The sequence below is a fragment of the Orussus abietinus genome, unplaced genomic scaffold, assembly GCF_000612105.2.
Source record: "Orussus abietinus isolate OABI.00-Male unplaced genomic scaffold, Oabi_2.0 scaffold4, whole genome shotgun sequence".
In the NCBI taxonomy this organism is placed as follows: domain Eukaryota; kingdom Metazoa; phylum Arthropoda; class Insecta; order Hymenoptera; family Orussidae; genus Orussus; species Orussus abietinus.
In genome coordinates, this window is record NW_019396014.1 from 2,813,982 (window position 1) to 2,836,808 (window position 22,827).

At 48.6% G+C, this 22,827-nt stretch overlaps 4 protein-coding genes across 6 annotated transcripts; all 4 read left to right on the forward strand.

The window, feature by feature from the left end:
- Window positions 1-986: 986 nt before the first annotated feature.
- Window positions 987-6,173, forward strand: LOC105695729 (uncharacterized transmembrane protein DDB_G0289901). Of its 2 annotated transcripts, none has more exons than XM_012417583.2 (4): window positions 987-1,143; window positions 1,574-1,867; window positions 2,206-2,706; window positions 3,528-6,173. In XM_012417583.2, exons 1-4 carry the CDS (start codon window positions 1,083-1,085, stop codon window positions 5,522-5,524), a joined length of 2,853 nt encoding a protein of 950 aa, XP_012273006.1. In that variant the 5' UTR covers window positions 987-1,082; the 3' UTR covers window positions 5,525-6,173. The 2 variants fall into 2 exon arrangements, with proteins under 2 accessions (XP_012273006.1, XP_012273007.1); XM_012417584.2 differs by having other exon boundaries at window positions 2,206-2,694.
- Window positions 6,174-6,283: 110 nt separating this feature from the next.
- LOC105695441 (uncharacterized PE-PGRS family protein PE_PGRS54-like) lies at window positions 6,284-12,950 on the forward strand. Its single transcript, XM_012416980.2, has 6 exons — window positions 6,284-7,464; window positions 7,572-7,665; window positions 8,528-8,982; window positions 10,108-10,624; window positions 11,334-11,552; window positions 12,838-12,950. Exons 1-6 carry the CDS (start codon window positions 7,386-7,388, stop codon window positions 12,848-12,850), a joined length of 1,377 nt encoding a protein of 458 aa, XP_012272403.2. The 5' UTR covers window positions 6,284-7,385; the 3' UTR covers window positions 12,851-12,950.
- Window positions 12,951-14,530: 1,580 nt separating this feature from the next.
- Window positions 14,531-15,285, forward strand: LOC105695442. Its single transcript, XM_012416981.1, has 3 exons — window positions 14,531-14,612; window positions 14,694-14,933; window positions 15,263-15,285. Exons 1-3 carry the CDS (start codon window positions 14,531-14,533, stop codon window positions 15,283-15,285), a joined length of 345 nt encoding a protein of 114 aa, XP_012272404.1.
- A 5,449-nt stretch (window positions 15,286-20,734) lies between these two features.
- Window positions 20,735-22,748, forward strand: LOC105695443. 2 transcript variants are annotated; one of them, XM_012416982.1, is made up of 4 exons: window positions 20,735-21,024; window positions 21,289-21,638; window positions 21,740-22,161; window positions 22,264-22,748. In XM_012416982.1, the coding sequence occupies exons 1-4, from the start codon at window positions 20,937-20,939 to the stop codon at window positions 22,298-22,300; spliced, it is 897 nt and encodes a 298-aa protein (XP_012272405.1). In that variant the 5' UTR covers window positions 20,735-20,936; the 3' UTR covers window positions 22,301-22,748. The 2 variants fall into 2 exon arrangements, with proteins under 2 accessions (XP_012272405.1, XP_023290373.1); XM_023434605.1 differs by having other exon boundaries at window positions 21,740-22,155.
- The last annotated feature ends 79 nt before the right edge of the window (window positions 22,749-22,827 follow it).

The following is a 22,827-nucleotide window of genomic DNA, read 5'->3' on the forward strand; positions in this document are numbered from 1 at the left end:
CCGTAATCGACGATAATCTTCCACTATCGCAGCTTTATAGCTTTATTACTTCATCGCACTAATGATGGCCTGATGAACCTCGACATCCTCCCAAAAGACGTTGCTATGCCAGTTAAAAATAGATAAACTATTTCACTCGGCCGGATTTCGTAGAGTTTCTCAACGATAACGACCCGTGTCGAAATAGTCAAGGAACGATTCCGAAAAACGGCTTCATGGAAGCCTCCCGAAATCCTTCCCGAAACAAGGCCCGAAAACAGGATCGAAAAGTGTCCGATTGCGATAGATCAATTCGGTGAATCTCGAAGTCATTGCAATCGAATTCAAGGAATACACCGGAGCGCGCAAAGCCAGTCCTTGACACGATTTTTTTTTCCCTTACACGAACCAGGATAGGAAAAAAAAAAATATCTCAACGTTTTCAATTTAAAGTCTAAATTTGAAAGTATGAAATTTTAAGTAGATGACAAATAGAATTGTAAATCAATCGGTAAAAATCCCGGTCGCGAGCTTCTTCGAGATCGAATTTCCCAACCCAAGAGCGGAATATCCGCTCCCCGCGAAGTTCGATCCGCGAATGCGATCATCCGGGGATTACGCGCGGACAGGCCGGGAGTGATTACTAATCGGCGGCCAATCAGAGAGCAGGGATATCCCAGGATCGAAAAATCTTCGAGCCGGCTTCGACGAAGCCTCGTGGCCGTGGAGTGTCGCGGTGCGTGAACGAGGCCGAAAAATTTTGGTCCATCCGCCGTGCGATTCGCGGCTCGGTTTACTCAGTCTGCCGAAGTGTTTCGAAGCGTGAAATCGTCGGCCAATGGGAGACTGATTTCCCTCGGAGCCGAGCCGGTCTATCGGAAAGTCCTGGATCGGGCCGAATCCTAAAAGAGCCGATTTAGAAGACGACGCGTCGTGGGAGCCGGCTGGACAATAGTTCCCCCGCTCGCTCGCCATGCGTGTGTCGTATATAAGATGTCGTCCCGTCGTGGAACTTCAGTCTCTCTTGACTCTCCGGCCACAGGCATCCACTGGACCACAGGGGACGACTTTCAGGGAGGAGATTTACGTATTGAGCAGAAATCATGAAGTGCAAGTGCGCGGTACTCTTGGTACTGTTCCTGGTCGGCGAGTCCCTTGGGACGGGTGAGTTCGCCCCTCAATTTCATTTTTTATACATACAAATTATGGCAATAATGGGTTTGCACGTTGAGAAGCGAAATACCAAAGCGCTCATTTTATTCAGCCATCGTTAAATTTAAACACGCACTGATAGAAATCGATTACATTAATCGATTACATTACCGAGACGATGTAATTTTACTGCAATTCACTGTGACATGAAAATAACCAATGATCGAGTATGCAAATTTACATGAGCATTTTTATCGGTGCGGTTAATTGAAATTGCGCTCTCTCTCGAATTTCAGGGTGGATGCTCAAATTTCACGATTTTAAATTATGATCGATTGTGGGGATCTCGAGTTGGGTGTTGTAGTTAGGTATCGAGAGGGTTCGAGGTTTTGAAGAGGATCCATTTTGATAAAATTTGGAAGTGAATCATACGTGTTATCAGGACTCCTCCTCCCCGGCCATGGACACAGCCTCCTGGACCCGCTGGGCATCTTCAGTCACAGGAAGACCGACGCGCAGGCGTCCAGCAGCGCTAAGAACATCGGAACCAACTTCAAACTCGGCCCATTGTCCATCGGAGGAAGCCTCTCGGCTTCCTCTTCGCAGGCTAACGCGAACGGTGGTTCGGCAAGTGCAAATGCAAATGCTAATGCAAATGCCCAAGCTGGTGGTTATGGTGGATCCAACGCGAACGCGAACGCTCAGGCCAGTGCAAACGCGAATGCTGGTGCTCAAGGTAGGTCCATGTAAAAAAAAATCTCTAAAGTATTTATAAAAGCCAAGAATTCTCTACAATTGTTTAACTGCCCTGAGAAAAAAGGCCGTCAGAAACAAATATATATTTATCGCCCAAATCATACACAAATGCAAGAGCGACTGCTTTGGTCGGGAAGAAAAATTGATGTCGATTGAAAATCATTTTTTTCCTCCTCAATTTGACATTTCTTTGGAGGTATTAGATCGTATGATTTTGTTGTTGGATATTTCTGAGTCAACTAAATTTTTTTTTTAGACTGTAAATATAAAAATATGTGAAATAACGTGAAAATTCCACTGACCCTTCTTCGTTCTCAGGATACCCCCAGGGCGGCTATGGAGGATCGACCGGATTCGGTAATGGTTACGGAAACGGAAACGCAAACGCAAACGCAAATGCTCAAGCTAACGCAAACGCAAACGCCGGGGCGAGCGGGAATTTAAACGTGTACCCCGGGTACCAGCAACCTGTGTACACAGGTGGTAATGGTAATGGTAACGGTTACGGTGGATCGCAGTCGAACGCGAACGCGAACGCGAACGCTAACGCTAACGCAGGAGCGAACAGCCAGGGCACGGTTGGCTATCCCTCGGGATACCCAGCAGGACAAGTCGGAAATTATCCCCAGAATGGAGGATACGGAGGATCCAACGCCGGGGCCAACGCCAACGCTAACGCGAACGCAGGCGCAGGCGCAGGTGCAGGTGCAGGTGCTAACGCCGGCGCCAACGCCAACGCAGGTGCCAACGGGGGAGGATTCCCCACGTTCGGAGGACAGGTTGGCGGATCTCATTCTGGGAACGCAGGTGCGAATGCAGGTGCGAATGCAGGCGCGAATGGAGGAGGCAACGTCGGTCCAGGTCGATACCCCTGGGGCCAGGGAGGATCTTACGGAGGGTCAAACGCCAACGCGAATGCTCAGGCGAACGCAGGTGCGACCCCAGGTCGCATCATCAAGTACCCTGGGACCTCCGGAGGATCCGGGAATTTCAACACAGGAGGATCCGGGTCCTTCAACATGGGTGGCGGGTACGAGATCTCGTGGGGCCATGGTCATGGTCACGGGAATGGGAACGGTTACGGTCATGGTCATGGTCATGGGAATGGAAACGGCTTCGGCCATGGGTTCGGTCACGGCCACGGACAGCAGCAGACCGGTCATCAGGGTCAGTCCAACACGGTCTTGATCCCTGTGGTGGTCGTCGAGGAGACTCCGAACCGGCGACCCAGCTATCCGTACCAGAAGCCGGTTCCTCCGCAACAGAATGTGCACAATCAGAATAGACCCATCGAGGTCATCATTATCGAGGAAACCGTGCCTTCCCGGCCTCAGGGTAAGAGTCTGGATCGACGTCTGTGATTTCGTCTTTGTGGATTGTGGAGTGTGGATTTTGTCGGTTTTCTAATGACGCTGCTTGGAAGAGGAGTTCCCGGACACGGGAGGAAGTCTTCATGGTCGGAGCTGACGGAAGGAGAGGATGGATACGTTAGGGCCGATGTTCAAGATTTTGCTTTTGGATTTGACCATGCTTTATGTTGTGTCGAGGTTGTTGCGTGTTTTTGTGTGGTGTTCAGGGTGTGGTCCAGGGTTGGGGTTAAGAAACCGATCGATGAGTAACTTTTCATGCTTTTTTTTCAGGTGGGACAATCCTAGTGAACACGGGCTACGGTCATGGCCACGGACACGGACATGGAAACGGCCAGGGACAATCCGGATCTTATGGTCAGGGACAGTCTGGATCTTATGGGCAGAGCCAGTCCGGGTCCTATGGTCATGGTCAGAACCAGGGTGGACAGCAGCAAGGCGGGAACCCGTTCTTAACTGGTGGTAGCGGATCTGCCAATGCCAATGCCAATGCTAATGCCCAGGCCAACGTTAACACCCAAGGACAAACCGGGGGTTCCTATCCCTCTGGACCCATCTACGGTTCCCAGACCGGAAGTCAAGCCAACTCTAACTCTAACGCCAACGTCAACGTTCAGGGTCAAACTGCAGGTTCCTATCCCACGGGACCCAACTATGGTTCTCAGACCGGAAGTCAAGCCAACGCAAACGCCAACGCCAACGCCAACGCGAACGTCCAAGGCCAAGTCGGGGGTCAAAACCCTTTCTTGCATGGTCAGAGCCCGAGCAAGGTTCCCTCTGGACCGGTTAACCAGCCGATCTATGGAGGAGTTCAAGGAGGAGGTTCCGCAGGTGCTAACGCCAACGCCAACGCCAATGCCAACGCCGGGGCCAATGCCGGAGGATTCGGAGGTCAGCAAGGTGGATATCAGGGAGGTCAGCAAGGTGGATACCAGGGTGGACACCAAGGCGGTCAGCAGGGTCAAGGCACCGGATCCATCTCCATCAACCATGGGTTCCACGGCTCCAAGGGCGGCATTTCAATCAACGGCGAACAGGGTATCTCCATGACCATTCCTGGTCAAGGTTCCGTCGGCTCCCACTCTGGAGGATACGGAGGCAGCAATGGGAACGGCGGCGTTAACGCTGGAGCCAATGCTGGAGCTAATGCCAACGTGAACGCCGGGGGCTCTTCCAATGGAGGGTACCAGGTGACCGAGGTCCCTGTTCTGGTTCCTTCTGGGGGACAGGGAGGAAATGCCAATGCTGGAGCCAATGCTGGCGCTAATGCCGGTGCCAATGCTGGAGCCAACTCTGGAGCCAATGGCGGCCTCAGTGGTGGGTTCAACGGTGGATTTAACGGCGGTCTCGGCATTGGTGGACACGTTGGCGGACACGGTGGTTCCAATGCTGGAGCCAACTCTGGAGCCAACTCTGGAGCCAATGCTGGAGCCAACTCTGGAGCCAACTCTGGAGCCAATGGCGGCCTTAGTGGTGGATTCAACGGCGGTCTCGGCATTGGTGGACACGGTGGTTCCAATGCCGGAGCCAACTCTGGTGCCAACTCTGGTGCCAATGCTGGAGCCAACTCTGGAGCCAATGGCGGTCACAGTGGTGGATTCAACGGTGGATTTAGCGGCGGTCTCGGCATTGGTGGACACGGTGGCTCCAATGCTGGTGGGAACGCTGGGGCCAACTCTGGAGCCACTGCTGGAGCCAATGCTGGAGCCAATGCTGGAGCCAGCTCTGGAGCCAATGGCGGCCTTAGTGGTGGATTCAACGGTGGATTCAACGGCGGTCTCGGCATTGGTGGACACGGTGGTTCCAATGCTGGAGCCAACTCTGGTGCCAACTCTGGAGCCAATGCTGGTGCCAACTCCGGAGCCAACTCTGGAGCCAACTCTGGACTCGGCGATCTTCTAGGTCTAGGTCAAGCCTCCGGCGGCCACAATGGCCATCTTGGCTTTGGCCAAGGCTCAAGCTCCTCCAACGCCCAGTCTTCGGCATCGGCTTCGGCTTCTGCATCCGCCAGCGCCAACGCCAATGCCGAGTCGGCCGGCACTCTTTCCAACTCCATCGCTGATTCCTCGGCCTCCGGAAATGGCGCCTCCGCCTCCAGCTCCAGCAAGGCTAGCAGCAACAGCTTTGGATTCGGCTCGGCCAACGCCAATGCCCAAGCTTCTAGTCAAGCCTCTAGCAACGGCTACTCCGGAGTCAACCTGGGCTCCAAGAGCTCCGCATCCAGCGAGGCTGCTGCCAGCACTCGCGATATGCTCATCTTCAGCAACTAGACACGCCTCGAAGAGAGACAACCCTCAGACTGCTTCCCATGCTAAGACGCTTCGTAGGGATCTTGCTCTACGGCAGGGCTAAGGATAATACTCGTTACCAGATCACTCGCTGGCGATTGGCCTGGTCGATCGACTATCGATCGGTCATCGATCGCGCCCTCGGTGTACATAGTTACGTGCGCGTCCCCCCAGACCCTCCGCGAACTCCCTTTAATAAATCTGGTGCAGTTGCAATTCGCGTTCGTATTTCCTACGGTTGTACCCTGAAGTTCACGCGATGAGCGAAATCGGTCTTGCTCTTGGTCTTCGATACGTGGAAGGGTTATGCAGGATTGAGATCGATTTTTTGGAGGGAGAGAAACAATGGGGACCATTTCGGGAACCTCTTCAGGATCGTCCTTGTGATCCGGCGCGATCGGTTTCGCACGATCGGCGATTATTGGCTCCGCTGGAAATTTTTTCATTGTTCTTTTTTTTTTTTCTCGGGAACTCCGACTTCTCGCTGTCGCCCATCCGACTCGACTTCGAACAGCCATTATGTAATATACGTTGATGATGTAGAACTCTGGATAGCGTCTACGGTGACGCGGGACAGGAGCGACAGGGCGATGAATAAAGTGGCGCCTATTGACGCGCTTATGCTTTTTTACTTTCGATTCTGTAACTCTAATTCTATCGTATCTCCAAACCATTTTCCTATTCCCAATCTGCGTTGCCAGAAAAAAAATTTGGGGAGCGCTTCCCATTTTTCTTTCTCCGTAGGGAAATATATCGGAAATATGGAATTTTAATCTGAAATAGTATGTGGCAATTGTTAACGCGGTTTTCAGATCTTCTTTGATTTTTTATATCTTTTTTTTATCGCTTGGATTAATAGTCGCGATCGACGGAAACAGTAAAAATGATCTCCCGGGAAAACAACGCGAAGAGGGAATGTAATGACTCGGTCATTATCTCGATTTAATACATCCTTACTGGTACTTGAGGAAATCACCGACATTCTGCGCGCCATTATGTACATGCTAATTTATTTGCGCTGCCGAAGATGAAGATTCATCGACGGATAGACCTTGATCCGTGATCTCGACGATGGAAACCATCGCCACGAATGACGAGTTTGACGGATTTGACAGCCGCGAAGGTCTCCGTAATGGCGTATTATTTATTTCCAAAAATTGCCAAGTGACGTCACGCCATTTCTGCTTTCCGTCAAGGCCCACCCACGTGTGATTTCGAGGCGATCGGGAATCGCCGAATCTGAAACATCTGAACAAATGTTGACGAGGTCACTCCTCGCATCGCAACTTTCCTCGAAGGCGGAAAATTTACCGACCTCGGATTATTCTTGACGTCGGTTCGATTAATTAAGTCGTTCTTAATTTAGAAATCATGCGGAAGAAAGCTTGAAAAATATGCGTCCTCGCGTATAGCTGTGGACGAGTCGCGGAATGTTTGGAAATGAAAAATCCTGGATTTTTACTTGCAGTTAGTGTCAATTTTGGAAATGAACAATCGCCTCCGTATAGATTGCCTGAGTTATGAAAGGGTACCGGTTCCAGTCGAAATATTGGGCCCCTTGTAATTCCCGTTAAGTGCACTTGGGAACCTCAATGTTCCGACAATTGGTAATCCGTTCGGTTTGGGGAAATTAGTAGGGGCCGGAAAAATGACCTGTGGGAGGATTAAACGAATTACCCCTTCGAGTCTAGGCCTATAAATACGAGAACTTCGGGGAGCAGCCCTTATTTGAAAATCCACCTCCGAGGTGTCTCAAAGTGCTCGAAAGTGTCTGCAAGTGTTCCACGCAGCTCTCTTTACCGAATTTAAACTCGATAATTAAATAATTGTTTAATTATTTGAGATGAAGTTCTTGTTCGCTCTGTTTCTCCTCGCTGTCGTGGAATCCGCAGTAATTCTCAGGGAAAATGAAGTGGACGGAGGTCTGTAAATTTTTGTATCAATAATTCTTAAATACGTCGTACAGGGCTCGGATTTTTTTTTAAGCAAGAATATTTCGATCAACGCGTTTTTTTTTCCATTTTTCTAGAACTGCATCCGGAAAACGAGGAGAAGCAAGGAGATACCTCCAGGAAATCCAGGAAACCTCACCACGAGGAAATAAACAGTGCACAGAGCATTAGGTAATTGCGACGTTAATAAACGTATTTTTATTTACGAGAAGTGATAATAGAGGTGACCAAAGAAATTGAGTTCCGTAATAGTGATTTTAAAAGTGCAACATTGTCGTCGAGGAAAAATCACTGTCTCGAGGTGCTCGACAGATGACGTATTCTTTATAAATAAACGGCATTCTTTATAAATAAACGAGGCTCGAACAGGTTTTTCCATTAAACATCTTCAGCATCATCAAAGAGCAACGGAACCAAGCGCATCTCGCGTTTATTAAAAATAGTAATTGATTAAGTGAAGTTCGCGATATCCCGTGTTTCATTAATCAGCTAATATAGCGCAAATTGTGAAAAAAAATTGCCGACGATCGTATAATGTTTACGAAGGCTCATTTTAGACGCAGAGTATTATGCAACGAGGATGCCTCGGATGGATATTAATTTGTTTTTCGAGAATCTCCCGAAGGCAAAATATCACTTGCCAATCACGACATAAATGCGTGGATAAAAAGCCAATTACGAATAAACATAACGAACCCACCTTGAAGGATGAGAATTTCATTTGTTATCCGAAATGATAGGCACCGCGATTTTGAATATTAATTATCTAAACTCATCGACACAAAACGTAGCATTTAATTTTGTACTTATTTCTTATTTTCACAGTTCTTAACATTTTTGTTGTACTACGCGTGAGTTTCTCAGGGAACTAAATATTTCGTAAAGAAAGGGCAATATTAATGTAGAATTTATAGTTGGATAAATACAATCTACGGCCGTAAAAATGGCAATCCGGCATGCAGCGGAGCATAACGGGTCGACTCTCTTCAGGGGGTAAAAACTGAGAAAATGAAGTTATTATTTGTTCTTGCAGTTTTGGAGCGAGCTCGCCATTGGGAAATGTGGGATTCGAGCAATCGGAAGTGTTTGGCCACCGAAAACATCTTGGGCACGGAGGACATCAGCCCTTGAGACTGGGATTGGGCCATGGATTGGGGGGTGGATTGGGAGGTGGATTGGGGGGTCTGGGGGGTCACCTGGGAGGAGGGCTTGGGGGACTCGGTGGGGGATTCGGGGGTGCAGCAGGGGATGGGCTGGGGGGTGGACTGGCAGGTGGATTTGGAGGTCCTCTGGGAGGTGGTTTTGGGGGTGGACTGGGAGGGCCATTGTCAGGTGGCTTGGCAGGTCCTCTGGGGATTGGGCTTTCCGGCGGACTGGGTGGTGGCCTGAGAGGAGGCCTAGGTGGAGTTTCCCAGTCCAGTGCTCAAAGCTTCAGCACCAGCATCAGGGGACCCCATGGGAGCTTCGACCTGAGCACCAATCAAGCCAGTGCGGGCAGCCTCTCGCCTGAATTCCACCTGAACAAAAAATAGAACACTCCACCTCATACCAAAATAATTAATTTTAAGCCTTAGACATATAGTAGAAAAGCCAAAATCGCCATTCGTGCCGAGGCTAGTCGGAGAGAATAAAAGACTGACGTTGATCCTAGTCTTTGATCCGTAAAAGCGATTCCTGCTGGGCCAACGACTAGGAGTAGGTTTAAGTATTGAGGATGTATACTAGTTCTTTGCAATTCAAATTACGTTGAAATAAATATTTGACAAGTTCCTGCCCGTGGTATTTCCTACTAATTATTAGCCGAGTCGGTTTAAGAAACGAGGTCGAGACGTGGAACCTTCAGTTCGACCAGTCATTCCCACGTTATCAGGTCGTATCTATCCTCGGTATTAATGTCTCGAGAGTAATACCTAATTTATAGAGCTTTAGTCACCGGGAATCTGGTTAAAGAGGCGTAACTACCACGGAAGAAGGTTCGCAAAAGTCACCGTCCTTGATAGGAGAGTCGAAGAGAGGTCGCCTTAAAACCCACGCAAACCGCCTTTTCGCCGACCTCCTCGAATTTGCATACCGGCGACAGGTCGCGCGATTTCCGAGAGTCGCTCTCCGTAAATCTCTACGGATACGTGAGATTGAAATGTTATTTGCAAAGCAAAAACCGAAGAACAAGAGCGCCTCCAGGTGTGGTCATTAATTCGGAGCTCACGCGAGATTTTGAACGCCGAACTTCCGGTCGTCCCTGAACCGGAAGGCCACCCGCTTAGCGCCGGCCAGTTCCCAATGGCGAATCGATAATCGGATGACCATCCAATAGGAGACCTCTCTCTTGTCGAGAAAACCCCTGAATGGTCACCGCGAGTCCTCGGTAATCACGGTGAATGGATTTTATATAAAGATTGGGCGCGAGTAAACCGAGTTATTCGAAAAAGTGTCCTCGAAGGGAACGGACTGAAATCCAAGATGGCGGCGGTCCCCTTGTTTCTCGCGTGCGCGGTTCTCTTGAATCTGGCTGATCGGACGTTTTCAAAGCCCGCCGAGGGTCTTGATTTCGGTGTCGCGGCGAGAAATCCTCTTCCTGATATCGGCCCTCTGGAAATTGTCAACGGTTCGTAGACACTTATCAGACAAACTGCCATTTAATACTTCAGAGCGGGTTATTAAACTCGCGAGGGGGAACAAAATGCCCGGGATGGGAACAAGCGTCTCGCGTCGGCCAACAATGGCCGAGTGACAATGAGCGCCCGAACTTGAGGGATTTTGCGGACCCGCAAAACGGGTGTGCAGATTTGGGTATCTCTCGGCGACGAATCCTTTATTCTGGGACTGGATTCCGAGACGGACTCGGTGTTAATTGTCCAAGCGGTGCAGTCGCCCGTGGAAAAGTGCAGCTTGCATCGCTCTGCAGGGGAGATTTTTATAATAATTCGAGATTTGGCCATTTCCTTTTTACAGGTCCACCTAGGAGGCAGCGGTCTCCGCAATTCGGGCTGCTGGATGCCTCCGAAGATTACGATGATGGCGACAGTTATGCCAAGCATGGGTACAAGCACAAATTGAAACCGCATCGCAAACCGCATGGTGGCCTCGGACTTCTTGGGGGTTATGGCTGTCGTGGTATCTCCTGTGGAGGGTAAATTCACTCATGAGTATTTGCGTTTATTTCTTCAACGCGTTCGTAGGAGAACGTAATGACTGCTTGCAATCGGAAATTAATATTCGTAGGAATACGTCATGGCAGTCGCCTGTACGCGATAAATTCGATCACGAGTGCACTGACAAAAATCGAAACTCCCGATAATTTCTAGAAGGTTCTTATGAGAAAACGGGGCTGTAGAAGAAATGTCGGGGACCGAAAAGCGTGCAGGTGCGTTGCGATCGGCGCGGCACTTAGCATGCCTGGTTGATCGTCAAGATGTGCCTTGTAAAACTGTTCCCTGAATTATAGCTCTCTGAACCGGTACAGCCAGCCATTTTTGCCTCCTCCCTTCGCGCGCAACTTCTACCGCAACTGCATTAAATCCCCGGCGAGGGCCGGCCGGTCGAAGAACTTAAAAACGAGCGGTTGAACCGAAAACCCTAAGGATTCAATGGCCCTCGGTTTTGCCTCGCATCTCGAGAACGGTTTAATTACAAGGCTCGGTGGTAACGATAGGTTTGTTTAGCGAGACTCCTCGGTCTCGACTCGGCACTTACGAGCTGTTTTACCTCCTCCATCTGGTGGGACATTTAAAAGGGAACGTCCAGAAGAGTACGGCGATCTTTATTGCAAGGTTTACAAAGTAATGACGCGTAAACGAGGCGTGTATACGGGTTTAAGCTTCGGTTCTCTCTTTTCCAAGATGGCAGCCGTCGTACGAGGTCCACCCGGTGGCGCATCCCGAAGGTGGTCACGGAGGCTCCTTCGCCTCGGCGTCCGCGGGCTCCCTCGGCCAACATGGCGGCTACAATGGCGGACACAGCGAGGCGAACGCCCAGAGCGCCAGCTTCAGCATCGGTCCCTACACGGCCACCTTCAGCGCGGCTCAGTCCTTTTCCAAGAACCACCCGGGATTCGGAGTGTGAGTAAACAGTCTCGAGGGTCACGACCTGCGCGCATCCCGAATGCATTCCAGGGTTCGCCGACCTCGGCAACGATCCTTGATCCTGCGCCCGGATATTTCGGGCCCTCTCCCCACCGCGTTTACCGACATTGGCAGATCCCGGGGGTTAACGGCGACGCCGAGCGCTCTTATCGAGAGGGATCTGCGCGCGCAGGAGAACGCCCTCCGAGCCCCCACGGGTCACGTGACTCGACAGATGGCCGCTCCCGTGTTTACGCCGAGCCCAGTAATTCGCGGTTTTAAATGAAACCTGAGCAAATTCGTAAAGAAAAAAAAACACAAAAATTCGATTAAAATTGGCAATTGGATTTCTAGCGGGAATTTAATTTAAATTCGGTTTCTCTGGAGTCGGGGTTCAGGCGATCCAAGATGGCGGCTGGATGTTCACCTTGGCTCGATTCTCGTTTCGAGAGTCTCAAGGCAAGGGAGATGAGCGCGAATCGTTAAGAATCCTTCATTGCAATTTCGAAGGTCTTTTAACCGGTCGCGTGAAACCACGTCCATCATCTCGAGACGCTTACCTCGCGGGAAACGGACAATTTCGATGATTGCACGGCGCCGCGTCTCGACTCGGGTCGGAGTCCGCCATGTTGGAAACGTTGGCCCCAGAATCGGAGTGCTTCGACCCCGGATCAGGCGGAACCGCGTCCGGCAAGTGAATCCCGGCCTCGACGGCAGCTGGTCGATCTCGTATTTACATACCAAACTACGAATCCACGGTGTCTACACGGTCAATTTACCTCCGTATTTACAGGGGGCATGCGATCGGTGCGCGCGCGAGGTGCCGTAATGGCCGCGGCCATTGTACCATTGACGCGAGCACTCTGCCGTACGTGCGAAAAAAGAGAGGACAAAGGGAAAATGAATCTTCTCGGTTCTCAGGCGATCCCCGCAGACGGCCAGACGGACGGCCGGACCCGTTTTAAAGGGATGTAAGGGAGAGACGGGCCGCCATATTGTTGGCCCCCGGGCTCAAAGAAACGCGACCAGACCCGACATTGTCGGTCGTCTGTTTTGATTTCGCGATGCGACACGACAGCGGAGGTAGACCTCGGGTTCGCGCAGGTCGAGGGGAACTGACGTCACGGGTTTAGAGGTCGTGGACCCCGGCCTGCCATTTTTTTTCGCCCTCTTCATTAAGGCGGTTTAGGGATTCGCAAAATGGCGCCGGTTTAAGGGTCCTCTCGGTCGCTGCGCGCACCTTCCGAGGGCATCGCGAATTAACGTCGCTTTTTTCTTACAGGTCCGACTACTGAAGAACAGCCGAGAGGAAAGGAGTCATCGGGAGTAATTTATTGTCTCGTCGCCGTCATCTCTTCGCCCATTGTGTCGCTGCCATTTAGTTTATAAGCGCCGAAGAATTAAAGTCCGTTTGGAGTTTGACAAAATGGCGGTATACTTTTACACTTTCACCGGTTGAGCTTTCTCTTTTCGGCTCGGGATATTTTAAATATATCTCGCGTTCCTTGGGAACGAGTCGCGGGTATCGGGAAGAGATTCAGCCGGCGTCTTCGATTCCGCAAACCATGGAAAGGGGAGAGGACGTAAAGAACTCAGTCCCGGGTTCCAGAGATTTCCGAAAAGCCTCGGGTTCGCCTTTGTCCGCGGTGCAGTGCGGCAGCCACCAGATGTTCTCGAAAATAAGACCCACAAGATCCACGGGCGCACCGAGAGGGCCGGGATTAACAGTACAAAGAGAAATTACGAGGAGGAGAAAAGATCCGGAGAAAGGGGAAGGCCTTGCGAGGGAGGGAAGCGCCGAGAGTGGAGGAGGAAGGGCCTCTGGGCAAAAAGTAAAAACGCCAAATCGCGATCCGAAAAGGCCGTGCAGTGACCGCGCAATCTGGACACGCGATCGCCCCAGGGCTGGGCCCTTCCACTAGAACCTGTTGGTCCCGAAAGGTCCTCCCTCCTCCATTTAATACTTAAAATATATTCAGCAAACCCCTCTCTACTCGAGAAAAAAATCTAGTCCTGTGGACGTACGAATGCACCCTCTCTCTCTCCCTCTTTATTTCCTCTTCCTATTAATTTCATTCTATCGGTTTCTTGAGTACAAGAACCTCAAGGGGATGCGGAGGAGGAACTGTTTATTTTTTTATGAAAAAATATTCGGTGCATTTTTTTAAGTCTCGTTTAATGGGGTTGTAAAGGTCGGAGGACGTTTTCGGGAGAATTTCGTATTTTTTTTCTAAGCGAATGCCGCGGAACTCTCGGAGTGTTCGAGGGGGCAGCATCCGGGCCTTGTGCCGCCTTAAATCTCGAGGCGTTGAACTCTCCGCAAGAAGATGGCTCTCCGGCTGGTACGATCCTGCCGGCCGGTAAACCAGTCCGCGGGGAAAAAATGAAATAGAAAGTGGTCTGTCCGGTGCAACTCTGACTACAGTTTCTGAGGCTGTGCACCACAGCCATGTACCCCCCTGTTGTCCTGCTCTCCACGAAGTATAGCAAATGCGTGCCCTTTCTTGAAGGCTCCCGCGCCATTGTGGCCGCATTTCTCGTGCGGTTGTCGACTCGGAAAGTATCTTCGGGACAACGTCGGTAAGTACGCTCCTGTCGTGCCCCTTGGTCCTCCTCGATTCCTTTCATTCTGATTTCAAAATTCCCCGCGACCCTGAATCGTTCCCCTTGAAGCTTCCCCGATTTTTGTCAAATAATTTCGTGAATCCATTTTCAAATGTCTTGACGGACGACCGACTGACAGCTGAGGCGAGGACGCCATATGATTTTATCTGACATTTTCCGCGGGCTTTTATTTATAGTCTGTGGTCAGCTTTGGTATTTTTTTTATTCAGTTATTTATGCGGGGATTGTGGTATCGTGTCGTCGGTTAAATAATCTTGGCAGTGATTTTATAGTTTCTGGTTCTATCCTTCCTTCCTCAGGAACAACAAAAACTAATAGAAATTCCATCCGGGTCAAACGACACTTTTGCAATGGCAAAACTTTTGGCACTTCTGGTCATTATTTCGGTCTGCTACGTCACCAACGCGCAGCTACAGGCACCAAATCAGAAACGTGAGTGACAATTGAAATTTATTGCTGATGTAGTACCATTTTTATTATTTTCCTATTTTTTTTTCCCCGATTACGCTGCAGCCATTATCGGATTGACGTTCGATGAGATCGTGGTATCATCGGACTTGAACGTACGAAGGAAATCAAAGGAAAACCGTCAGGGTAAAAAACTGCTGACGAACGTGCCCTCCGGAACCACCGGTCCAGGAAGCCCAACAGCAACAGCCTCGAAGCTCGTTTCCAGCACCGGAAGTTGGGTAATACCGGAAAAGAGAGAGCGACGAGGTACCGGCGAACAGGAGAGGCAAGTATCGGCCACAAGTATGTAATCGCTCATGAATAAAATATCGGAGTCCAATAAAAGTCGGCGCAATAACGGTACACTTTCCATGTAGACCGATTTGTCTAGAGTGATTCGAAGTGCACCGTAAAAGACTCGGAAATTTTTCCAAAAGGGGGATTATTTCCTATTTCCTGATTTTTCTTTGTACGTGATCCGTCATACGAAAATCGTGACGAAGTGTCGGTACCATTAGTGTTTTCGTGAGCAATGGACATGACCAAAGGGAACACATAATTCATTTGTTTATCCTGGGAATTTTTTAGTTAAATTTAATTGTTCGTCTCCGTTAACGTTTCCCTGTTTTCAGACTATTGGAAGACGGAGTGGTGAGACTCTTGCTGAAATCTCGGAAATAATAGAGAAATTCGGACAGGCGCCACGGGGACAACCGCACGATCCTCATATCCTCATCTGTGATCACACGTTTCGACTGAACTTTGGACTTCGGCTCATGTAACAAAAGGTTGAATAAAATTTTTCTGTGTCATAACACTCGCCGCGTTTCGAAAAACTGACGCGACAATCGATTCGAGACCGAATCACGGTTAACCTTACGAGTAACTCTCTGTATTAAAATATTGCTCGATTTTTTCCTTGCCATTTAAATAAAGTCGAAAAACCGGGAGATGAGGAACAGGGGCAAGCCTTGGTGGAAGATTTGCAAAGTAACTTTCAGGTGCAACGTTGAATAACGTCCCTTGCGAAGTGTCCTTATACCTTGCACGTCACGATCTCGTGAGATAACTCTCCTCGTGTGCGCGTTTACGAGGCATCCCACGTTTCCTGAAGGTAAAAAAATCACCGGGATGAAATATGGCAGAACGTCTCAAAAGGCAGCCGCCGGCACGATGCAGATGCAGAGGACGAGGCATCTTGACAGCGCACACCTGCAGCTCCGGCTGGAAGGCGATCGTCAATCATTCCCCATTAAATTAAACTCGACTTTAAGATCTAGCGTTTATTGAATAAGGATGAACGATCGCGCGATTCGAGGCGGCCCAATTTTCAATCGATTGCCGACTAGACCCGCGATCAATCTGGAAGATTGAGCGTTCCGATTCGATGCGAGGACTGTTCGCACTTGTCAAGAGTTATCAGCGGACTTTTAATTTACGGGGTGATAAGACATATAATTTATGCACACATACTTTCCCTGTAATTTACGACCTACGGTGGATTACTCCCGTAAAGTCTGCCTCACTTTGTAATGGCTGGGGTACAACCCGCGAGATATTTCGAGCTAATCATCGACCATCGATTAAAAAATCATCGATCAAAATAATTTCTTCACCTCCCAGCTTGAATTTTTTTTTTCCCCCAGGAAACGTGTATTCCTCGCAATCGATTTATTCCCTTCACTTTTTCCCTGATTTACCATTTTTAATTCGTTAAATTCCTTCCCTTGCAGCGTATGAGCCGTGTCATTTTTATCTATCCTCCTCAAGGTCTTCTGCATATAGGTACTTCAGGTTGACGAGCAGGAAGTGCTTTAGCGATTGCACGTGGCTATCCCGTGGGACTCCGTAATTGAAATTCATCTACCTGCTACGTCACAGGAGGATTAGCATGACTCCTTACCAAAACGGCAAACGGCCGGGATTTTTGAAAAGTACCCGAAGAAGTGCCTCCCTGAATACGGAATCCGCGATATACATAACCGCGTAGAAATCTCGGCACTCCATAGAGAATCGAGAGATATTCCGTATTCCGGGCATTCCGCTCGAGCATAATATATTTAACCACGGCTGCGTGATTAGACTGAATCTCTGTAAAAGGTCCATCCATCAAATTTATCTCCACTATCTACCCTCCTCATATATGTATACCTCTTGACTGCTCAAGATAGCGGCGACATATATCTCCTGCAGGACCTAAAAATTATTTAAAAACACTTCAAGGGTTTACTAGAATTAAAAACCAGGATTGATATCAAAGGAACATTGCAAGAAACAATTATTTTCTGCTGAAGAAAAAATCCATGTCGATTTAAGCGGATTCCTTCACTTGATCTGATATTTTTGGGAAGTATTTCATCGCAGGACTTTATTGTCAATTTTTTTGAGTTAGGGAATTTTTTTCTCGGTTTTTTTTTTATTATTCCAGGATGAAGGACATAGACAGACCCGGAAGTTCGGTAATGGCGATCGATCGAGGATCGCCGCGCACCTGTCGGGTCGATTCTGCCTTATCGATTCAACGATTGTCCCGATACTACAAGATCGTTTATGTCGAGTTACTACACCTGCTCTTGATTTACGTCTTCCTTGGAAAAGCTGGCATTAAATCTGAGTTGTCCGATACGCCCTCGACTACCAATCGTAGCTAGCGGTAACCGGGGGTGTCCAAGATGGCCGCGAGATGTAATGCGGTCCCTAACCCTGCTCCCGGATCTACCGTGGACCTCCGTGACTGTGTTCTCTAAACCGCGATTCCCCTCGACACGTGTACTTGTTCTTTACAGTCCTGAACAATTGCTGGTAAGAATTGAGAAAGAACCTTCAAAGAAGCGAGATCAGACGAGGCTGTCGAGTTCTTCCGGGATGGAGTTCCAACTCCGGAATTAAGGACTCCGAGATATGATTTCTCCATCCTAATAAATCGACGCGGTATAAGATCCCCAGAATTATAAATCAGGAATTGTGAATTAATTATCCCGGGATTTTTATGCAATTAATTGGTCGGAGTGGTTTAAGACCCTGAATTTTAAATCGGGAATTTCCTTTGAGTCCCTCCCTTTGATATTTTAATTTTCAATATTTCTGAGGACTCTTGCGTGTCAATCGTGTCTCGATTTACTTTAACGGGCAATTCCCAGTACTTGCTCGCACCTGACGACATTTCCAATTCACAATTGCACCCGAGGTGGCACGTGTAATTGGACCCGGCCTAATCTTAATTCGATTTACGTAACCCTCGGCATCGAAACCTCGTGTAACAACGGTTAAGGGGAGGTTTAGATTTACAGAGTATTCCTCATCGATATGCGCGACAGTTATTGGGCATCGATTTCAATAAATCGACGCTTCCTGCTCCTTGGCGGTCCCTTCGGAACGAATTTTGGTCGCGCTTCCTACGGGTGGAAATTTCCATGAACTTGCCTTAAAATAACCATTAAAATAAATCGTAAGAAATGCAACGACATTTTTCATACTTGGATTATCTATCGGTACAGGTTTTCCAATTATTGGATAATTTATTTCGGGGTTCCCTTTTTTTTCCAGGGTCTTGCTAGATTCGTTTATGCGACTCCGCCGAGTGTAATGGAGTAGCGAGGAGGAAAAAGAAGGAGTACGAAATATGGAAAGACATGTAAACGATGAAACAAAGGGATTCCTCGGGACGGCCGGACAAACAGTCTGGCGGACGGGCATTGAATTCCATTATTATGGAAGTTGCATAATCAGTTTGCTGTTATTCTGCATGCAAGGTGTAAGGGGGAGAAAAAGAGGGATCTCCTTGTGGGACTGTTAAATCGATCCCATGTTTACGACCAGGAATCCTCACCTTGGGACAGATATTCAGGAAACGTCAGAGATGGGATTTTCAAAAGCTCGTGGCTTATGAAAAATTGAGAAAATAAATTAAGCAGAAAAATGAACCTCGCTCTTAACGGGATCGAACTTATCGAGAGCGACATAGACCCCAAATCCTTGGTAATCAGCTCACGATTGTCACGAGACACAGTTTTGCCAGACAGGCCATGGACGTGTTCGACGAAGAAGTCAGTGTCACGGTCGGTCATCGAATCAACGAGTTCAAGTGCGATTCAGCGGCGAATCGATTGTTTGGAGCTGTAGAAAATATAGAAATTCATGAAACCGAGGGTTTCGTGCATTGGAGAATTTTTTCAGGTTCTGGGTAGATAATCGCCGAAATCCATCGAACGATCGCAGGACTTTTTTCGAAAAATACTGATATCAAATTGAGATGGATTTTTCTCCCCACGTGGAACAATGAACCGAAGACATTTGTCGATGCAACGCCGCCAAATCGGTTAAACAATGGCCGCAATTCGGTGCAAAGAGCAGACGTCCGTCAGGGCCGATTACGGTTAATGACGTTCGTCTGACGTAACTTCCTCGGCGGTCGATCCCTTAATATATTAATAATATGGTCGGTCATACCGCCCGGTTGTCTGGCACGACTGGCCACAAGTGACGATAACTCTTGAGGACGAATCAAAAGTCCACAGGAGTCCAATGGCGGTGGCCGTCGTGTCCTGAATCCGAAATGTCCCAGTCAGATCCGCCTTGACGTGTCACTGTACCTTTTCCACGCACACTCCCCCAATGTCCCGATGTCTGCAAACCCGCCATCCAGAGTCTGCCAAAACTCGAGAAAGCATAATTTCCAAAATGGTCTAAACCATCCTCTGCAAAGCGCGGTGCCAAGAATCCGTACATACGAGGTTTGAAAATTCGTAAAAGCCTTATCAGATCCAAATTTGCAAATTGCGACGCATAAACATTGAACATCTGACGTTTCACGTTGGCAAAGTGCACGGTTTGAATTTTCAAGATTGGAAATATAATTACACGAGTCTTGGATTTACTCGTGGAGTGCGCTGTACATTTTTGATGCTTAATGGGAACATCGCCCTCCAAGATAACGATCGCTATATTCAGGAGCCGAAATTCGTGGGTAGATTTTTTCTGTTGAAAAGACGTCATTAAGTCCCTTATCGCGCGTCATGAATCGATCATGAAGAGAAAAAGAGAGAAGGCGACGACACGTTTGTCCCCGGTGTCAGCCGTCAATGGTAACACATTCTCATTCGCTCCTCGGACGAATTCATTGAGTGGCTTTTCATTATTCACCAAAGGGTCCGATGGTTCGTCGTTCTTTAGGGCCTCGAATGAGTCATTTGTCATCTCCCTGCTGCGAATTCGTGAAAGAACTTTTCCCATCGCTCCCTGACTCCGCCCAAGCATTCGCCCGAGCTGAGTCAGCCTCGATTCTTCACCTCAAAAATTGAGCAGCTTCGTTCCAAAGCTCTTCAAAATCTCGAAGCCCCCCCATAAAAGCTTCCCCTGATATCCCGAAGCACCCTGAATTTTTTCCCGATTTTTTCCGCCGAGAAACCCCCAATTCCATCCTTTTCGTCTACCCGCAAGTAGTAAACTCAGCGCTATGGTCAGACGTCTGCGCGCAATTAGAAAAAGTGAATCCAGACCTTAATATTCAGACCCGAGTTAAAAAACATAATTACGTCTCTTCACGTGTCTTTTCTATGTCTGTGAATAAAATATAATGGACGCGAAAAGATATCAGGATAAATAAATAAAAAATAATAAATCCTTCCCTTGGTCTTTCCGCGTTTCTAGAGTCGAGGCGGTTTTGCGGATCTAAGGGATTCCTGGGTTTTTTACGAACTTTCTTTTGATCGTCGGCTCGCCTGGAATAATTTTCCCGAGTCCCGAAGGATTTCCTTTCAAGTGCAGCGCCTTCGTTCTTGGGTGACTCCTCGAAGCTCGGCTGGCGATCGGATTGACTAAATTCATTAAATTCATCGGATTGATTAAATTCACAGATACTCCATCTTGGATGGCGATCACGTAGCGGTAACCGATGCGCGGTAGCGTTACGAATTCATGTCTTCGTGCGTGTGTCAACCTAATGAAGAAGTGGGGACCAAGATCCCATCCCGTCCTATCGGATACCATCGCATCCCACACCATGTCCAAGCCCGTGTCATCCCATCCCACATGGTTAAAGGACTAGCCAAGGTATATAAGGAATTGCGGAATGAGGGAGCACCACCCGAGCAAAGTTCTTCGTCGAGGATATCTTCGCGCAGTGTCTGTTCCTCTTGGTACCAGCGCTGAGAAGTGGAGAACTCTTCAGGTTCTCCAAGTTCCAGGTTCCCCAGGTTCCCCAGGTTCCCTAGATTGTGTCTGTAAATCCTCCTCGGTTGCCCAAGTCGGGAGAAAACGCGGGTGTAAAGTGAAAGCACAAAAGGAGACCGCAGAAGGAAATCCAAGATGGCGTCGGGCGTCTTCTTCGGGGTCGTCGTGGTCGCGGTTGTCGCGACGCTCTGCGCCGAAGGCAGAGTGGTACCTGCAAAACCCCGTGAGTGAAACCACTGGTTTTACCATATTCTCCTGATAATTACGAATTTTTTACATCCCTTCATCATTTTCAGCTAATCGCGAGATATCCGTAAAACCTCAAAACTACTGGTATTAATTTATATCGGCTTGACTTTGGTTATCACCGGTTAGATATTGGATTTTTTAAATACAGACATTCGGGGTTTAGTGGAATCGAGCGAAACTCGAAAATCTAGTCTGGGAATTGAGTGAAACTCATTAAATCGGAATGTTTTTTTGACAGAGTCCATCATGGTGGATCCGTATGGGAACCCGATGCTGTTCTTAAGGGCGAAGAGGGCCCCGGTTCGTCCTTATCCTCAGAGGGCGATGATGTTCACCGGGTACTACAGGCCGGCTCGTCGCTCTGCAAATGGCGACCAAGCGACCGGGATTTTCGCCGAAGGAAACGCCGTCAGCGGTGGAACGTATCTGGGAGATAAGCCAACATACTTGGACAAAGGACCAGAGCCAATAGACAGCCACGAAGTGTCTAGCGCGGAAGCCGAAGCTGCGCCGGAAAACGACGACGCCTTCTCGGCCGACCCTCAGCCTGAGGATCCTGTAGAGGAACACGAGGACGCGGTGGAACAGGTCGACATTTACAATTAAATTCATTATTGACAATTGTAAATTGAATTTATATTATTTCGACTTATACCGGAGGATTTATTTCATTTTCGACGTAAACGCAGGACCAGCCAGTTGCCGAGCCGAGGCCACTTCCTTACACGACGGAAGCCACTCCTGCACACCCTGAAGAGGCGGTTTACAACACGGAAGCAGCCCCGGTGACCTCGAAGCCCGTGGGCTCGAAAAAGGGGAAGAAGAGACCAGTGGTCGTCGAAGAGGAGGACGAAGAGGACTCTGAAGAGGACGATGACGAGCCTCCTGTACCTTTCGTGCCTTTCAGAGGTGGAAAACGACGTCAGGGTCAGATCCCGAACCTCAACAATTTCTTCCCAATGGTCTTCAGCTTCCCTGGACTCGCCAGGTCGGGTTCTCCAGGGTCTCCCCCAGGAGCTATCACCGCCATTGCCAATAGCTACTCCACGGGGAAAAGTGGGCTCGCCAGTTCTGTCGCTACTGCTTACGGGGGACCTCCTAATGGGTACACGTAGGCTTCGAAATTTCTGCTTTTTTCTCAAATGAATTTGCTAAGATATTAAATAGTGATAACGATGAATATTGTCGTGTTCAATTTGAAACATGTTCCTAGGAAGAAGCTGAGGAGGACACCAGCGATCCAAGAGTAGACCGAAGAGTAACTGACCCAGGTGTTCTCGCGACATCTCTATCGTGACCAGTTCTTCGATTGTAAAATTCGCAAATTTGGAATTGGAACTCGAAATGGCGGATCCAAATTCGGGTCGGTTGACCTTGATCGTCGAGCTTGTTAGCAATGATCGAGAAATAATTTCAAACTGGATCGGCATCGATGAAACGCGAAAGCGAATGGGACGTTCGCTTGGTTATTTGCAATAATTCATTGAAAGGGAATTGAAACATGTCGTTTTTTAGAAAAAGCTAAGGACAGAGGTAGGGATAAGGATAATATGGACTGGCCATGATGTATCATCTAGTTAGCATTATTTATGTAACGATCGCGGTCGGCAACAATTAAAAACTGCCGATCAGTTCCCCATTGTCAAGTTGTTCTAAGTAGTCCTAAATTTAAATTAAATACCGACACCTGGATCTCGAGCGCCCCGTAATCCTTCCTTGCATAATTTACAATAAACACGATTGGAAATAATTAACGCCTAAATTTTTATTTACCCTT

What these genes read in the sequence shown, in the direction of transcription:
- LOC105695729 (XM_012417583.2), top strand. Translation starts at nt 1,083, where the DNA reads ATGAAGTGCAAGTGCGCGGTACTCTTGGTACTGTTCCTGGTCGGCGAG. An exon ending in CGCGAATGCTGGTGCTCAAG is followed by an intron (nt 1,868 to 2,205) that starts GTAGGTCCATGT and finishes CTTCGTTCTCAG; the next exon opens with GATACCCCCAGGGCGGCTAT. An exon ending in GAACGCAGGTGCGAATGCAG is followed by an intron (nt 2,707 to 3,527) that starts GTGCGAATGCAG and finishes CTTTTTTTTCAG; the next exon opens with GTGGGACAATCCTAGTGAAC.
- LOC105695441 (XM_012416980.2), top strand. Translation starts at nt 7,386, where the DNA reads ATGAAGTTCTTGTTCGCTCTGTTTCTCCTCGCTGTCGTGGAATCCGCA. An exon ending in AACAGTGCACAGAGCATTAG is followed by an intron (nt 7,666 to 8,527) that starts GTAATTGCGACG and finishes TTGTTCTTGCAG; the next exon opens with TTTTGGAGCGAGCTCGCCAT. An exon ending in CGTGGTATCTCCTGTGGAGG is followed by an intron (nt 10,625 to 11,333) that starts GTAAATTCACTC and finishes CTCTTTTCCAAG; the next exon opens with ATGGCAGCCGTCGTACGAGG.
- LOC105695442 (XM_012416981.1), top strand. Translation starts at nt 14,531, where the DNA reads ATGGCAAAACTTTTGGCACTTCTGGTCATTATTTCGGTCTGCTACGTC. An exon ending in ACAGGCACCAAATCAGAAAC is followed by an intron (nt 14,613 to 14,693) that starts GTGAGTGACAAT and finishes ATTACGCTGCAG; the next exon opens with CCATTATCGGATTGACGTTC. An exon ending in GAGGCAAGTATCGGCCACAA is followed by an intron (nt 14,934 to 15,262) that starts GTATGTAATCGC and finishes CCCTGTTTTCAG; the next exon opens with ACTATTGGAAGACGGAGTGG.
- LOC105695443 (XM_012416982.1), top strand. Translation starts at nt 20,937, where the DNA reads ATGGCGTCGGGCGTCTTCTTCGGGGTCGTCGTGGTCGCGGTTGTCGCG. An exon ending in AGTGGTACCTGCAAAACCCC is followed by an intron (nt 21,025 to 21,288) that starts GTGAGTGAAACC and finishes TTTTTTTGACAG; the next exon opens with AGTCCATCATGGTGGATCCG. An exon ending in GGACCTCCTAATGGGTACAC is followed by an intron (nt 22,162 to 22,263) that starts GTAGGCTTCGAA and finishes ACATGTTCCTAG; the next exon opens with GAAGAAGCTGAGGAGGACAC.